Raw genomic sequence first — 18,402 nt, forward strand, 5'->3', positions numbered from 1 at the left:
ATGTGACTTCTATATGAAAACTTCAATTCAGCTTAGTTGAATTGTGTTTTCTATAGGAAAACTTGTCATTTTTGGCATTTTATCTAAGTGAAATCAATACTTACTCGCTGGTATATAAATATCTTTGGGCATTTTTGTATTGGCATAATCATCTAAGGAAACACAACATTTGGTTCCCTCCTTACACCAATCTGGACTTGTCAGATATGCTTCACAATATTCGGCAATACGATCCGTTACACAAACACCCTTGCATTTGTCCACTAGGGAATATAAGAAATGTATATTAATTTAATTAATTTGTTTTAATTAAAATATTTAACGATTACTCCATACCTGATTTTTCATCTGCCTTTTTGTCTTTGTCCACCTTCTTTGTGGCAGCTGCTGCTGTTGTTGTAGTTGCGGCAGGTTTCTTAGTAGTCGCCTTTGTGGAAGTTGTTGTGGTGGGTTTCTTTTGTGTTGTTTTTGGTTTAGGCGTTGTTGTGGTTGTTGTTATTTTGGGCTTTGGTTTAGTGGTAGTTGTTGTGGGACGTTTGGTACTGGTAGTCGTTGTAGTTGTTGTGGTACTGCTGCTGCTGCTACTGCTCAACAGAGATGATACATTTTTTGCTGGCGCACTTTCTATGCAGCATTTCATGCTGGGCGACGGACATGGTACATCATCCAACACTTCATAGCAAATAAGTGTGGCCAATGTGTGGACACACACACCGGGACAATCTTTAGAATCTGCTGTGCTCGTAATGGTATCCAATAGACCGGATAGAAAACTACCGGCTAACGAATCATCTTGGGCCGCTGTCAGTGATGGCGTCGTACACACAAAAACTAGAAGCGTTAGTCCTAAGACTAACGTTGGTGTTTTATGTTTGATCATTATCTGACGGCTGATTGTTTCTCCTCAGGTGGTGGTGTGCGCCTTCTTTCCTCTTCTCTATAAACTTTTGCTATTTTTTTGTTATTGATGCGTTTTATTTGTTATCTGATCCACGTTCGTTTTTTAGAAACTTTCGCTTAATACTCGGTACATCATTGATTTCCCTTGAAATGGATGGATGGATGAATAACCTGCAAATAAAAACGAATTTCTGATTACATTTCTTGGCTATTATACAGTGGGAGTTGTTGTTTGTGTATTTATAATTCATGATGATCAGCAACTATAGTGCGAGGAAAAGTGTAAGAAAATATTTTGAGTAAAAAGTTTAATTAGCACTTTTAGCAAGTTGAATTTAATGTAAAAAAATCGAAACTGTGGATGGACGAATGGATATATAAAAAGACTACAAACATTGGAATGAAACATAAATCTTCATATCGAAAATAAAAATTTGTCTTTATATTAGTCAATCCTTTGTTGACGGGATAATAACAATGCAAAACTACGTTTAATCATAAAACATTGTCGTGGATCTACCATAAAGTTATTAAGGAAAGGCCAAGCTTTTTCTAGTGAGATGTGGCAAAACCGACTGGTAATTATACCCTACACCACACTGTGGTAAAGGTACTATGTCTTTGTACATTAGTTTGTAACATGCAAAGGAAACGAGATAGACCCATAGTTCCTTTTAGGGATATACATAGATTTACGCATGTCCGTCTGTCCATGTATTTATGTAAACAAAGTACAGGTCGTATTTATTGCCCGATTCGCATGAAAATTTGGGAAGATAGTTTTCTTGGCCCAAGGACGAACACTATTTATTTTGGTTCAGATTTGGATATAGCCACTCATATAGCTGCACTAAACACCCTGGAATGTGTGACGGAATTTATTTTACATATTCAAGGTGGTGTAGGGTATCATATAGTCGGCCCCGCCCGGCTTTAATCCTTTCCGTACTGGTTTTTTACTTGTGTTTTAGGTATGTAAGTTCACAAAGGTGACGGCATGGAAGAAAAATAGAGAGGTTCTGAGCGGCTTTAATATGGCAAAGCCCAGGACTTATTATCGCTCCTGTTTCATCTCAAGTGGACTCTGACCTTCTCGTTATGTCTCCTGGTGAAATGTATTTAACACCCGTTAAAAGTAGTGAGCTAAATAACATGTACGAAGAGAGACAACACGAATGTTGGATATCGGATACTGGATATTTCACTAAACTGACATAATTGTTTAACGAAAGCACTCCTCGATCCGATAACTTATCACTACAGTGACAAAGAATTACCCTACATTGAGTGGGCCGCAAATTTCATACTTTGGCACCAGAAGCCTACACTATGGAATACATGGTATGACCAGGAGAGAAAAATGCGGCATATAGAGGTACGCTACAATCAGCAGTAGCGAGTATAGCAGGAGGGTGGTATCGGGATAAAAGGAGTTGGAGGAGAAGCTTCTTTTTGTAGGAAAGGGATACAAATGAGAAAGCGGGAAATTGAAAAAGTCAAGATGTACAGGAACCAGAATGTAGGCAGAAAATTATACCAAAGATAGAAACATCTATCTGATTGCTTTGATACAGGCACATCACCCACGTAGAGACGAGCAAGGTAATCTGGCGATAATAGTGTGTGCTAAGGTTATGGAAATTCATTTTTCAAAACTGAACCAATGTCAGAAGATGGTATTGAGGGTATACCGTCCAGCAAGAAACCGTCTGAAGAATAATAAGGCCACAAGGCATAAGGCACGCTACCAAAGTTATCAGACATCCTGGCTTTTATACTCAATGACTTAGGGGTAACTGAACCAAAATATTTAATAATTAAGCTTATATTCGACTACTTTAGACAATCTCCTTAGTACAGATTGAAAGCTTTGCTGGCATTCTTAAACAGCATTTTACATGTCTTTATACCCGACGATTGGAACCTGAGCACCATGTGTCCCGTCCACAAGAAATGAGATAAGACTGTGTGCTCTAACTATAGGCGCTTAAGTCTTCTTTCTGCCTTTTGCTTAGTCGAAGGTCACACTAGCGCTGTTTCAACATGGGTATTAGGTAGCAACGGTGGCAAAATACCCCTCAGTAATGTTGGCGACATTTCTTGAGTGTTTCAGCCTTGAAAAAGTGGTGTCTAAAGACACGCCGTTCGGACTCGGCGATAAACAGTAGGTCCCATGTCATTGAGCTAAATATGAATCGGGGTGCACTCATTGATATGAGAGAAGTCTCCCTTGTCCCGTATGGGATGTTGTGGAACAATGTTTTTGTTTGACCGGAGAATCGAACCCACGACCTTCAGTGTGCAAGGCGGGTGTGCATACCATTGCACCACGGTGGCACCCACATTTCGGTATAGACCCCATATAAAGGTACCGCCCGATTTTCGGTATTTTGAACTACTTTTCCCAAATTTTCCAAACGGTTTGGCTGCAAATTTGCATTTTGAGTTCTCAGTGAATAAAATACCTCATTGCAAAAAAATTTCAATATAGGTCCAAGTGTAGGTATAGATCCCATATAAACGTACTTCCCGATTTTCGGAATTTTGACGATTTTATAGGCATGGTATAAGGTAAATATCTTGCCAGGTGGCGAATGGGTCAGCTGGAATTTTATCATATGTAGTAAACTAGAGACTTTCCTCCTCTACGAATGCTTTGCGGCACCACAAACAAATCGATATTTCTACGACTTAACTTAGCATATGACGGCTGTAAATTGACAAAAATAATACTGGGTATTAAAAAGTTGATGGGTTTAGAGAATAGTCATTTCATTCACAATCAAATTTGTCGCCATAAATTGTTCGATTTTTGTCCACGGGCGGAACCACTGTATAATGCGGCTTTAGACCTGACAAATCCAACAATGGCCGGGTATTTACCTTCCGACAAATCCTGCAGAAGACCAAAGAAATGCAGATTGACACCTACCACCTTTTTGTCGATTATAAAGCAACATTTGATAGCACCCTACGTTCAAAGGTATTTGAAGTCATGTCTGAATTTTGTATCCCCTCAAAGCTCAATCGGATTTGTAAAATTAAATGAAAAACTGATACCCGGCCCTCAGTTAAAATAGGAAAGAACTTCTCCGAAGAATTTAGTGCCAACTGAAGTTTCAGACAAGGATACAGCCTTTCGTGTGACGCGTTGAACATTCGGTTGGAAAAGGTTATACGAGATGCAAACGTCGAAAGAAATGACACAATTTACACCAATAGTCACATGTTACTTGCTTGCTTATGCGGACGATCAGTAAAATAAGTAACTGATACACTTAAGAAAGTTGATGCAAACTCTGCTGAAGTGGGTGTGACAGAAAACGGCGACAAGACCACGTTGATGGTATCGACGCACAACACGTTCATAGAACTCAGACCAACTGTGGAAATTGGCACCTATAACTTTTAACAAAATTCGTCTACCTCGGTACCCCCATGAACTCAACAAACATCATCAGTTGTGAAATAAGAAGAAGAATAGTATTGGCCAGTATATGCTACTTTGGGTTAAATAATCAGTTTACAGACAACGGCACATCTCGTCAAACAAAAATAACACTTTACAAAACACTGATATTAGCCGTGCTAATGTATGATTCCTCGGAACTTGCGTAAGCAGATAAGATAGAGATTGATGTGTTGAGAGAAAAATTCTTCGAAAGATCTTCGGTCAAAATACGTTGATGGTGGATATCGACGTCGGACAGTGTCACCGCTTCCATATTTGCTATATCTGGGGGATATATCCAAATCTGTACCTTCTAAGGGGCCTAAGAAAATATCACATATTACATTTGAAGGCTATTCAATTAAAATTTACCAAGTTATAGCAAAATCGAAGAAAAATATATATGGATGATATGGACCAAAATTTGAATTTTTCATTCATTTTTCATCTCATAAGTAGTTGTACAGAAATTCGACAACCTAGGTCAACTCCTTCTATTTTTCATTAATATCAAATTGACCATTCATTAAAATTTGGATATATCTCTAAAGGTTGCAGGGATGGACAGAGGGTTTTTTACACATATCGTTTCGGAAGAGATGTCCAAGTAACGGAATCCAAGAGCGAAGGTGGCAATCACAATTAAATCAAATTTAATTTTTTAATTCTTGATAACGGTATTTTGCCCATGTCAAGTTGATGTCAACTTATTGTATTAAAATTTTTTATTTATAGCCCACCCATCCATCCCCATCCAAAACTTTTTATATTATCAACAAAATTTTCGGAAATAGCTATTTTAAAGGTCGTCTAATTTTCAGATGATTATCGCTTTAGATTACCTGGGAAATGTTTTTCATATTTATATATTTATATCGACAAAATTCTTTCAGATTCGACGTATCTGATGTGTATACCGTAAGAAGGAAACGTAAACATATATAAAAGTTAACGTCACATTTTTCGATATTTGCCCACTGCGGCTACACTGTGCGTCGTATGAACAACGAGCTGTATGGGCTATACAATAGTTAAACGTATCGATATAAAATGTTTGCATAGGCTAGGCCACGGCCGCAAAGCGGAACACGCAGAACTGGAAGGCCAAAGCCAAGTGTATAACGAGATCGAAAAACATGGTATTCCAAATTGGAGAAGTAAAGCAACAAATTTGAACATCTTTACCTAGTAGGAAAAATGCTTTGAAGTAGTGTTAAATTTGATCGAATTATTTTCCACACCCACATATATTTTATGATAGGAATAATGCTCGGCTTGAAAAGGATAATAAATTCTATTCATAAATTTCCATTTCTATCACAGAAACTGCAATAGCATTTAAAAATCTGTATTATTCATAAGATCTAATCTAATTTATTCACATTTGCATCTATTTGAAACAATTCCCACATGGCAAGGTGAAGTTGAAAAACAATTTATGTGATAAAAAAAATAAAAAAAAAAAATATCTCAAATAGAAAACAAAAATGTAAATTGATAAGAACATCAATAAATTTGTCATTCGAAAATTTCTTTCTTTCATTCCCCGGCAAATGCAAGGTGGTTTGTATTTCTATTACCTTCTAAATTAATTTCCATATTTTAACATTTTAATCTTTCTGTTCCTTTGTTTAACATCTGAACATTCTTTCTCTTTGATGCCATTTAAAATAAATGCAGATATGGCCAGAAGAATGCACACATCTGGTTATGTCACTTCAGGTTTGAGAAAAATTCATGCCACTGAATTCTATATTAGTGCAGTGCTTTGTGCGACATTCATGTTCATTTATTTGGTCTTTGTATGAGTGGAGTTCTACCGTTATAACAACAACTTGTTTTCTGCTGTTTCACAAATATGTATGTATTTTCATTCAACATCATTATGATGTTCGAATAAAACATGTATGAAGATCATTGTCATCATTTGCCTTTTGAACACATTACATGACAGCACTGACATAGTTTTGATAAATTTTTCTGGTTTTTTCAATCATTTTTTGTTTGTGCTTTAAACTTTATTTGCACTTTACCGTACGCTTTTATTTATTGGTTTAAGCTAAGCTGTTAAACTGGCCTCCTGCTGCAAATATGGACATTCGCCGCCACACCATACAGGGCGTTTGGCGCATGCGTGCTTCTCGTTGTATTCGTTCATTTCGTTTTGGTTTTTCTTCTTTTTTTATTTTGTTGATTTTGTTATTTTCAAGCTCCATACTTGGCAAGGGAAAGACTTTCACTTTGCAAGCAATGGGGAATTTTTGGAACGGAAGTCAAAGTACTTCCCCCCAAGAGTTCATAATTAAAAAGACATTTTATGTGTCTGCTGCCATAAATGCAGTGGATGAACTGCAATTGGAAACAACCGTTTGAATGACAAATTAATTTCACTTTACTAATAAAAAAGAAAATAAAAATGTTCTAATTTATTAATTAATATTTTGCCTTAGTTAGAAATGTCTTTTTTTTTCTCTGGAATGGAGGAATTTGAATGTGTGTCCAAGAAGTTGGTTTCGGTGTTATGGAGTCGAACTTTAGTATGTGCTCTAATTGTTGTATTATTTATTATGCATAGATGTCAAAAATTAATGATATTTTTAGATAACAATTTAGAAATACTAGTAAATATCTAAAGAAGTAGTCTTGCCGATAAATACATTTGAAAACAGATATAATTTTTAGACCAAATGATTGAAAAGGAATTCCTTGTTAGATCAAGAAGTATCCGTGGATTTTTATGACGGAAATATCCCCTTGGCCTGTTACTGAAAAATTTTTAAATTTGAAGCATGTGATACTGCTCATGAAACTCATTCTTGTACATATAACACAAAAAGGAGCAAGAACCATTATTTCGATGTTTAACACATTTTTGTGTTGAAACCACAGGATCATCCTAATATACAGTGCATCTTTGAACTTTAATTAATATTTCGAGGAAATGTTATCCTATGAAAAGTTTCCGTCACGTTGGGTTTAGAAAATACATAGCAACTGTTTTGATCATTTGTCTTGGTTTGGTATTGAAACAAAAGACTTAAAACACAAACTTGAAGCAATTCAAAGTAATGATTAACAACACCAAATTTTCGCTAATTTTTCGGAATCAGTTATAAAAGTGAAATTCCATGGAGCTTATTTTAATCTGGTGTTGGTGGAAAATGTTTGTATGTACATTAGGTTTATGACATTTTGACATTTTTTTCTCAAAAATGATTTTCTGCAGTGGAAATGAATAGATTTTTGTCTACTAATGTCTAAAATAACATTCATTCAATTTTATTATAAAGAAAAAACATACTATGAAATGAAAAAAATATCAAAAAATTATTTCCTGTTGCACCAAAGAATGACCTTTTGCCTAAAATTACTAAAAATTACTTTTATTCCATTTAAATATTGAAAAAGGTCCCGCACAAACCACTTTTAATTATACCCTCAGCCTTTAGGCTATGAAGGGTATATACACTTTCATACGGTCAAAATGTGCCTCATCGAAATAATGGTTTTAGACCCCAAGTATGTTTGGACGAAATGTGTTTCAGACAATTTGGAGTCGATTGATCAATGTCCGTCCGTCTGTCTGTCTGTCTGTCTGTCTGTCTGTCTGGCTGGCTGGAGCGCACGATAACTCTCGAACGGATGAACCGATTCGGTTCGAATTTTGGCTTTCGTAGTATTTTGCCCAAACTTAGTTTAAGTTCGAAGATGAGCTATATCGGTCCACTCCTTCCGGTACCTCCCCCACAAAAGTTCGAATATGTTCGGAAAATTTGTGCGCACGATAACTCTTGAAGGGAGTAACCGATTTGGTCCATACTTTGCCCATCGTGGAGCGTGTACCAGACTTAGATCAGGTTTTAATATGGACTCAATCGGTCCACTCCGTCGGGTACCTCCCACACAAAAATTTGGAAAAGTTCAGTTTAGGACCATCTCTCGAATCGCTTTGATTTTTGCTTTAGCATCTTGTATTCACTGCCCTCCATACGACGGTATAAGTTTCATCAGGGGCAAGTCCATGCTTCCTGAGAAAATAGCCTGAAAGTTGCAAAAAACCCCTATGACACCGTGTGAGGAGGTTGGAGGGTAAAATAACTCTCGAACAGGTCTGCATATTCGGTCCAAAGTTTGGCCTTAGTAATATTTTGTCCAAACATAGTTTAAGTTCGAAGATAAGCCATATCGGTGCACTCCATCAGGTACCTGCCCCACAAAAGTTCAAAAATGTTCGGAAAAATTGTGCGTACGATAACTTTTGAAGAGAGTGGCCGGATTTGACCATACCTTACACATCCTAATATATCTACCAGATATAGATCAGGTTCAAATATGGACTATATTTGTCCACTCCATCCGGTACCTCCCACACAAAATTTCGGATACATGTTCACTTTAAGACCTGCTTTCGAATCACTTTGATTTTTGTTGAAGCAACTTGCATTCGCTGCCTCAATTGCGATGGTAAATGTTTTTTCAGGGGCAAGTCCATACTTCTTGAACAAACATCCCTGAAGTTGAAAAAAACCCCTATGGTTCCATATGCAGTGGCTGGAGATCCATTCTTTTTAGTATCTCCTCCGCAAAACTTTTGATCTTTAATCCTAATCAACATTTCTGTCAGTTCAAACGCCCAAAATTTTTAAAACTCCCTAAATACATGCGTTTTTTTGTGAAAAAAATGTTTCAATATACACAGGCTGAGGGTATATCTCTGTCGGCAAAGCCGACTGATACTTTTTTACTTGTTTTTATGATGAAATAAAGTTATATATAACATAAAATTATTTATATGCAATAATAGGATGATAAAATTAGTGAGAAACAAACGGTTATGTAATTTTGTTTATGATATATGCCCCTATCAATACCTTGTTTTCAGTTAAATATCCGCTTACAGTGACTCCAAAAATTGTCAAAACTTCTGAAAAAAAACTTAAAACGCTTTTTATGCAGAAGTTTTTTTATAGAATCACTTTATAATTAAGATTTTATCAGTATTTTAATGTGTTACAAACGGAAAAAACATAATATATCCACCATACTATGGTCGAGGGTATTTATTACAGTGTTTTATTTAAGTTGCTTTGGTGTCCGTTTAGTTCAAATCTTGTAACTCATTTTTAACACAGTCGAACTGAAACTTTGCACTCTTTTCGGATTTGGATGACAATACATGAATATGGGCCCATTTTTTCTAGAGCCCCCATATAGCGGTACCACCCTATTTCACGTATTTTGAGGATTCTATATTAATTTTTGCCCGAATTAGCTGTGATTTGGCATTTGGGATTTCCAATGATACAGACATTTCCTCACCAAAAATTGTGGACATATGTAGGTCCAGGTTTTGTTATAGCCCCCTTAGAACGGTACTACCCGATTTCAAGTATTATGAGAATTTTATCTTCATTTTTAGGCCGAATTTTCTGTAACTTTGGAGTCCCCAATGGTACAGAAATTTCTCCACCAAAAATTGTGGACATAGGTCCAGGTTTTGGTATAGCCACCATATAGTGGTACCACCCGATTTGAAGTGTTTTAAGGATTTTGTCTTCATTTTTAGCCAGAATTGGCTGTAACTGGGCATTTGGAGTTCCCAATGATGGAATCTCTCAAATAAAACGCCTGCATTTAAATTATAAATGGTGACAAAATTAAACGGCAAACGTTTTATTTGAGAGATTCCATCATGAGAAAGAATATATTTATTGAGGCTAAGTGACAAATTATTTTCTAGTTTTAATTGCATTTCTAAATAAAACACTGAAACTTAATTTTTTTAAATTATTTTCGAAAAAATAATACAAAGAAAAAAATTAAAAAATTGAAAATTTCAGAGAGTGTACTGGGAGGACATGTGGTGAAAATAGGCTATAAATTTGCCCGATTTTTTTAAATCGCTATTTTAGCACGCCCACCTTATAAATATGTTATATGTCCAAAGTCTCCCTTGTCCCTTATGGGATGTTTGTGGAACAAATATATATATTAAATATATATGTCCAAAACTACTGAACCGATTTGCCTAAAAATTTCAGATAATGTACAGGGAAGTACTGTGGTGAAAAAGGTTGTATATCTTGTTGAATCTCGGAGGGGTCGAGGTACCTCCCCTATGTCCTATTTTTTTAAAACGCTATTTTAGCTATTTAGCAAAACGTATCGGTGAGAAAATTAATTTGGGCGGCAATGGTGGTTGCGTCTCTGACCATATGTTATATACAAAACAGCTTAATCGATTTTCTTTAAAATTTCAGATAATGTATAGGGATGACCAGTGGCTGAATTTCCGAGGGGGATAGGGTACCTTCCCCATGCCCGAGTTTTTAAAAACTCTGTTTTAGCACGGCCACTTTTCAAATATTTTTTTAAAATCCAAAAATACTCACCCGATTTTCCTGAAAATTTCAGAGAATGTACAGGGAAGACCCGTGGAAAAAAGTTTATATATTTTGTTGAATTTCAGAGGGATACCTTCCCTATGCCATACCTCCCTTATGCCATATTTTTTAAAAACGCTATTTTAGCAAAACTGACGAACGTATTGGTGAGAATTTGCGAGGCAATGGATTGTTGTATCTCTGAACCTAGGTGCTCATTTGGGGCTTTAGACCCCACCACAACCAATATGTATAAATATGAATATTGTTACGGAACTAGGTTTATCTAATCTCCGTGTAGACGTTGTTTTATTCCCCGTTACGATTAGTTCCAAATAAAACAGGGTTCGTTTTAGATTACGTTTCTACAATGCTTTATTTATTTTATTACACTTATTCGGAACCGACTTTAATTACTAAGCACACAGCTTGTATCTAGTTAGCACGCAGCACTTCTTTAACCGATCTGTTCAGTTCAACGCTTAATACACATCTAACTCGTCATTGCTAGTTCCACCTGAATTTATCTAAAAATTCCCTCGTTCAAGAATCCTCTAGAACACGTCTGGCAACACCTCGAATCTGTGCATCGAACACACAGACGTACATTCGCACTAAGGGAACAACCAGACTCACATACATAGGCGTAGATAAACACAAGTGGACAAACACACAAATGACGTAATTACAACAACAAACAAATGCAAGAAATGAAGAAGTAACAAACTAAACAATAAGTACATGATTATGACAAAACAAACAAAAGCACATTAACGAAAGGTAAAGTAAGAACTAGAATGATAAAGAGAATTCTACATGGTAGTTGTTGTTGCTTATGTAAAGTAACTGCTTAATAAAACTTTAAGTTACAATTGAAATTTTTAAATGAACGGAAATTAAACTAAATTAACTTAAACCTATCAGATACATTCGTAACAATATGTTATAAATCCAAAACTGCTTCACCGATTTCTTGAAAATTTAAGAGGATGTACAGGGATGACCCCTGGTGAAAATAGGCAATAAATTTTGTTCAATTTAGGAAGAGAACCTCCACAAGGCGTGCGTTGCTTCTAAGTTAAAATAGAATATTCGTCTTCAGAAGCACGCCACGCCCACAACTTTAAATATGTTTGATCTATGTTTTAGCTATCATAGGTTTAATACGACTAATATTGAAATTCAACCCTATTTTAGAACTTGGTGATGACAAATAGCTGGTATTGTAACTGGTGATCCAACAAGAGGTACTCTTTTACATACTTTTTGACACATAACGCATGAGTCGTGTCATTTGTTCATCTTATTTTTGTTTAGTACTGTTTGACCTTTTATCATGTAAAAGTTTACGCCTCTACAACGTTTACAAATCGTTCAACTTTATTACGAAAATTCGCGTTATGTGGGGAGTGTGTTTCGAGCCTAATTTTGTTAATGGTTTGAGGCACATGTCTGGCTTTATAGGTATGTAAAGAAGCAAAATTACCACAATTTGGAAGAAGAGCAACAAGTGAGAAAAGACTATAGTCGGTACGGGGCCGACTATGCGATAGCCTATGCGATACCACTACCTCTGTGCATAATCGTTTCAATCGAAATCATTTCCTTTATGGAGATACGAAAGTTTTCACCTATCTGGCTTTTATAACAAACTAGCTGAACCCGGCGCGCTTTGCTGCCCCGACTACGATAAAATATAATGGAATGCCATAATTATATTAACGTTTTTAATATTTTAAAGAATAAGTATAGGAGATATGAAGGAGTTATATACCTATTCAGGGTTGTTATGGAGATACTATGGTATTTTTTTAAGTTTCAGGAGGTAACACTCCTTTGAAAGCCTTTCCGCCTATAAGTATTCCTAATGATTTGGATCTATCATAATAAAACATAAATCTTAAGAAGTCTCTCAAAGATATGATACTTAACAGCCTTGGTCAATTCCTTCCCAACTATAAGTACTTTTGTAAATAATGGTGACTTTTTCTGACTGCTAAGTCTTCAAAATTTCATTGAAATTAAACATACGTAACAAAAAAAGCTATATTCCTATATGAACCGCTCTCGATATTATTTGTCATATTTATTTTTAGACCAAATCCCGTCTTACATTCACATTTTGTGCATAAAATACGGAAAATCAGCCGAAAATATATATGGGAGCTATATTCTAATCTGAACCGATTTCGGTATAATTTGTCCCATTTATTTCTAGAACGAATTGCGTCACGCTTCCAAATTTCAGTGAATTTGGACATATGTAGTGTTTCCAAATCTGAACCGGTCTCGATAGAATTTGGCACATTTATATTTAGAACAAATTCCGTCAGACATCCCAAATTTCAGCGACATTGGACACATATAGCGTGTTTCGAGCATCAAATACAGAAAATCGGCCTAAAATATAGATAGGAGCAATATCCAAATCTGAACCGATTTCGATATGATTTGGCAAATTTATGTCTAGACCAAATCCCGTTACGCATTCCAAATTTCACAGAAATTGGACATAAATAGCGAGTTTGGTTCATAAAATACAGGAAATCGGCCGAAAATATATACAGGCGCTATATCCAAATCTGAACCGATTTCGATATAATTTGGCACATTTATTTCTAGACCAAGTTCTGTAACACATTCCAAATTTCAACGAAATTGGACATATATAGCGTGCTTGGTGCATAAACTACAGAAAATCGGCCGAAAATATATATGGGAGCTATATTCAAATCTGAACCGATCTCTATATAAGTTAGCACATTTATTTCTGGAACAAATTCCGTCAGACCCTCCAAATATCAGCGAAATTGAACAAATACAGCGTGTTTGGTGCATAAAATGTGGAAAATCGGCCGAAAATATATATTGGAGCTATATCCAATAGGGTTATGACTTTTTTACAACCTCATATCCCTGTATCATAGCGTGATGAGTTTTGCCATAAGATTACATAAAATCTTAATTATAAGGTGATTCGGTGAAAAAACCTCACGCACAAAATGATTTTAAAATTTGAATTTATCAAAATTATGGACAATTTTTTGAAGTCGCTGAAAACAGATATATAATTTAAAATAAACTTTAGAGCCACATGAGATAATTAAAATGACATAAAATTTATTTCTCACTATTTTTCTTCAGTTCTGAGAATCGTAAAAATGTCGTAAACGCTTTTATTCAAAAATATAATTTTTTAACAAAAAACAAAAAATTTAAAATTTTTTCAAAGTTACTTTTTTCGCGACTTTTTTAATATTTGAATGAAATAAACGTTATTATAGTTATAAGTAGGCTTATAATTATTCATTCGTGCAACAAAAAATAATTTTTTGAAAAAAAAAATTTTTTTCATTTCATATATTTTTTCAAAAAATTATTTTTTTTTAAATCGATTTGTGCGTGAACTTTTTTTATATTTCAATAGAATAAACGATAGCATAGTGATTAATAGGCAAAAGTTCTTTCATCCCTGCTACAGGAAATCATTTTTGAGGAAAAATGTCAAAAAGTCATAACCCTAATATCCAAATCTGAACCGTTTTCGATATAATTCGGGACTTTTGTGCCTAGACCAAATTCCATTACACATTCCAAATTTCAGCGAAATTGGACGTATAAAGCGTGTTTGGTGCATCAAATGCGGAAAATCGGCCGAAAATATATATGGGAGCTATATCCAAATCTGAACCGATTTCGATAAAATTCGCCACATTTATGTCCAGACTAAATTCCGTTACACATTTCAAATTTCAGCGAAATTGGACATATATAGCGTGCTTGGTGCATAAAATAGAGGAAATCGGCTGAAAATATATACGGGAGCTATATCCAAATCTGAACCGATTTCGATATAATTCGGCACATTTATGTCTAAACCAAATTCCGTGAGAATTTCAAAATTTCAGCGAAATTGGACATATATAGCGAGTTTGGTGCATAAAATAAAAAAGTCGGCCGAAAATATATGTGTATGGGAGCTATACCCAAATCTGAACCGATTTTGATATAATTTGACACGTTTATTTCCAGACCAAGTTCCGTCATACATTCCAAATTTCAGCGAAATTGGACGTATATAGCGTGTTTGGTGCATCAAATGCGAAAAATGTGCCGAAAATATATATGGGAGCTATATCCAAATCTGAACCGATTTCGATATAATTCGGCACATTTACGCCTAGACCAAATTCCGTTACACATTCCAAATTTCAGCGAAATTGGACATATATAGCGTGTTTAGTGCATAAAATAAGGAAATCGGCCGAAAATATATTTGTATGGGAGCTATATCCAAATCTGAACCAATCTCAATATAGTCTGGCACATTTATTTCTAGAACAAATTCCGTGAGAATTTCAAAATTTCAGCGATGTTGGACATATATAGCGAGTTTGGTGCATAAAATAAGAAAGTCGGCCGAAAATATATGTGTATAGGAGCTATACCCAAATCTGAATCGATTTTGATATAATTTTGCACATTTATTTCCAGACCAAGTTCCGTCCCACATTCCAAATTTCATTGAAATTGGACACAAATAGCATGTTTGGTACATAAAATAAGGAAATCGGCCGAAAATATATGTATGTGGGAGCTATATCTAAATCTGAACCGATTTGAATGTAATTTGGTAAATTTATGTCTACATCAAATTCCGTCACGCATACAAAATTTGGAGATTGTATCTGTAACAGTTCTAAAGATATTTGCATACAAAATCTAAATTTTTTGGAGGTACCTCCGGTTTTGATGCTATATCTCCAGATCAACGCGAAATTTCAAAAAATGATATAGCCTATTTTCATTCCAGGCCATGTAGCAATGTACCCTAAACATTTTAGTAAGATCTGTTCAGCGGTTTTCGAGTCTATAAGGCACAAACAAACAAACAGACAGACAAACAAATTTCAATTTTATATATATAGATGGCTTAAGGGGAACTGAACCAAAATATTTGACTACTATCGACATCACCAACATCAATATGCTTCTATCTCTGTGAGAAAATTTCGTGATGATCCGATCAAAATTTCGACCTATAGTGTGATTGCAGAAAAAGTAGAAAAAGGGATGTATTACCGACTATTGCGATATCTCTATTATTTGACCACCTACGACAACCTACTTTGCATAATTTTAAAGATAGGATTTTCCACTTTCTTAGGCTGGCTTTGCTGTTAGATGGTCCCCAACCAAAGCTTTGATATTCGTCATTATTATTAAAATCGCAAAAATGAAAAGTTGGGTTCTATTAGCGACTATTGCGATATCATCGTTGTTCGACCACCTACGACAACCTACGTTACATCGTTGTAAAGGTGATATTTTCTACTTTCCTTGCCTTGAACAAATTTGCTTTTTATATACCCCTTATAGACGCTGAGATATTTGGTTTGAAAAAAAAACGTTGTCATTTTAAATAAATCAAAATATCGTGACGATCCGATCAAAATTGCAACCTGCAGCGTGATTTCCAAAAAATTTAAAAGTGGGATGTATTACCGACTATTGCGATATCTCCGTTATTTGGTCACCTACGCCGACCTAGTTTGCATCATTGTAAAGATGGAAGCTTCTACTTTCATAGCCAGGCTTTGCTTTTGGAAAGTCTCCAACTAAAGCTGTGATATTCGTCATTATAATTATAATCGCAAAAATTAAAATTTGGGTTTTATTTGCGACTACTGTGATATTTTCGTTGTTTCATCACCTACGATAACCTACTTTACATCATAGGAAAGTAGATATTTTCTACTTTCATTGTCAGGTTTTGCTTTTGGTATAATTCATACAGAATCTGATATATTCGTTTTGGAAAAAACGTTGTCTTTTTATCCACATACGTTTTTTGCCCATTCCGACCCCTAAATATTACCCGACCATCACCAAAATCAATAGGCTTCTTCCCCTCCGGGTCCCCCTTCAACATCCAAAATTTCGTGACGATCCGATCAAAATTGCGACCTGTAGCGTGATTACAAGGTTTAGATGGACAGACGGACGGACGGACGGACGAACAGACGGACACATATAGCCAGATCGACTCAGCTCGTCGAAATATTCAATTTGGTATATATAAGTATGAGTCTAGGACCATTATTTCGATGCGTTACAAACTTTTTGGCCAAAATCATCTTATAATACCCTCCCCACATAGTGGTGTAGGGTATAAAGATTCAAGAGCTGCCACTTTATCCAAAAAAACGGTTTGTCGGTCGGTGGAATCGTCGGAACCTATTTCTTCAAAATGATGCCGGTTAGGACTTCATCGTCGATGGCAACCGTTATTGTGCCGTGATAACCGACTATTTGATGTCTGAAATTAAAGATCGTAATCTCGGCGACATTTGGTTTCAACAAAACGGCGCCACTTCCTATACATCGCAATCAATGGATTTATTGAAAGAAGTGAGCACGTTTTGGACCAGTCGATTGGCCACCAAGATCGTCTTATATCACACCGTTAGACTTTTTCCTGTGAGAATATGTAAAGTCAAAATTGTATGCGGATAAAGCCGCTTTGATTCCGGTCTTGGAGGAAAACATCAGACGTGCCATTTGCCAGTTACCAGTCGAAAAGCTTGAACGTGTCATTGAAAATTGGTCTCAATGGATGGACCGTCCGAGACGTAGCCTCGGCAAATATTTGTTAGACGTAATCTGCAAAAATAAATGTCATCGAATGTTCCTTCAAATGTTAATACACATTATCCTTTCAATTTGATTTTCTGTGTTTTTTTCCTTAAAGAAAGTAGGAACCTCTAAATCGATCGCCCTTAAGTTGGCCCCAATTGCAAACTTCATATTCCCAAGAACAGGAAACACGCATACAAAAGTTTGACATTTCCAGAAAAATGATAAGAGTGTGTAATGTTTACGTGTGTGCGAATAATAGCTCTATGTACTAAATTTAGTAAATGTAATAAATGTTTTTTATAGATCAAATCTCTCTTAACGATTATAATTGGCTGTTGCTATGTGAAATACATGTGCGTACTACTTTTTCAATTAACCAAACAAATTCTACACCGAATATTCATATGTATATTCTATTGAAAACACGCTTACAACCATATATTGCTATAAAGTTGTAAATCAAGTATTTATGGCGGTGGCCTGAAGCGTTTAAAAATATATTTGAATTTCTGTTTTCTCTCCATGTTTTTTTTCTTTTTGGTGTTCGGTGTTAGTTTTCTCTAAAAGTGTTCTTGAAGATGGGGGAACTCGAAAAAAAATGTTGAACGAAAGTTATACATTTTGAATGCTAATTAATTGTGTTAACACTTTGGCACCCTTCCTGATGGCTAAACATAGACATAGGTTTGTTGTTTTTTGTATTTCCAATTTAGAATTCCTTCAAAGTCTTTCTTTGTTGACATTCTCACAAGACGGAATAGACAATAAGTATGTTAGTTGGCTTGGCTGGTATGGTCATAAACCCAAATAACCTGTTAATAAATGGATTTAGGTCAGAATATGTCACACATTTTTTTTAAATTCCTGCAAACACGTATTTCTATACATACATTCATACACAAATGTCAAGTTAAATGTGTGCGGTAAAAGCTGGAGTCTTGAGCAAAAAAATAATGAAAAGAATCACAGGTCTTTTGCCATTAGGACAAACACTAAACACAGCGAAAGTAATCAAAATACTAACTGACA

The 18,402-nt window shown here is 35.4% G+C and overlaps 1 protein-coding gene across 5 annotated transcripts in view; it reads right to left on the reverse strand.

The window, feature by feature from the left end:
* mas (trypsin-like serine protease domain-containing protein masquerade) overlaps positions 1–18,402 on the reverse strand; it is a 192,824-nt gene that overhangs the window by 6,021 nt on the left and 168,401 nt on the right. For 4 of the 5 annotated variants that reach the window (XM_073987408.1, XM_073987406.1, XM_073987405.1 and 1 more), the window contains exons 2-3: positions 337–1,071; positions 105–263 (exon numbers count right to left, since the gene is read on the reverse strand). In XM_073987408.1, the coding sequence (XP_073843509.1) occupies positions 105–263; positions 337–880 (703 nt within the window). In that variant the 5' untranslated portion in view covers positions 881–1,071. Of the gene's footprint in view, positions 1–104; positions 264–336; positions 1,072–18,263; positions 18,333–18,402 lie in introns of those variants that run through there. The other variant, XM_073987409.1, reaches the window with a different exon arrangement.

This window comes from Musca autumnalis, unplaced genomic scaffold, assembly GCF_047663935.1.
Source record: "Musca autumnalis isolate F117 unplaced genomic scaffold, ASM4766393v1 scaffold_4, whole genome shotgun sequence".
Classification (NCBI taxonomy): domain Eukaryota; kingdom Metazoa; phylum Arthropoda; class Insecta; order Diptera; family Muscidae; genus Musca; species Musca autumnalis.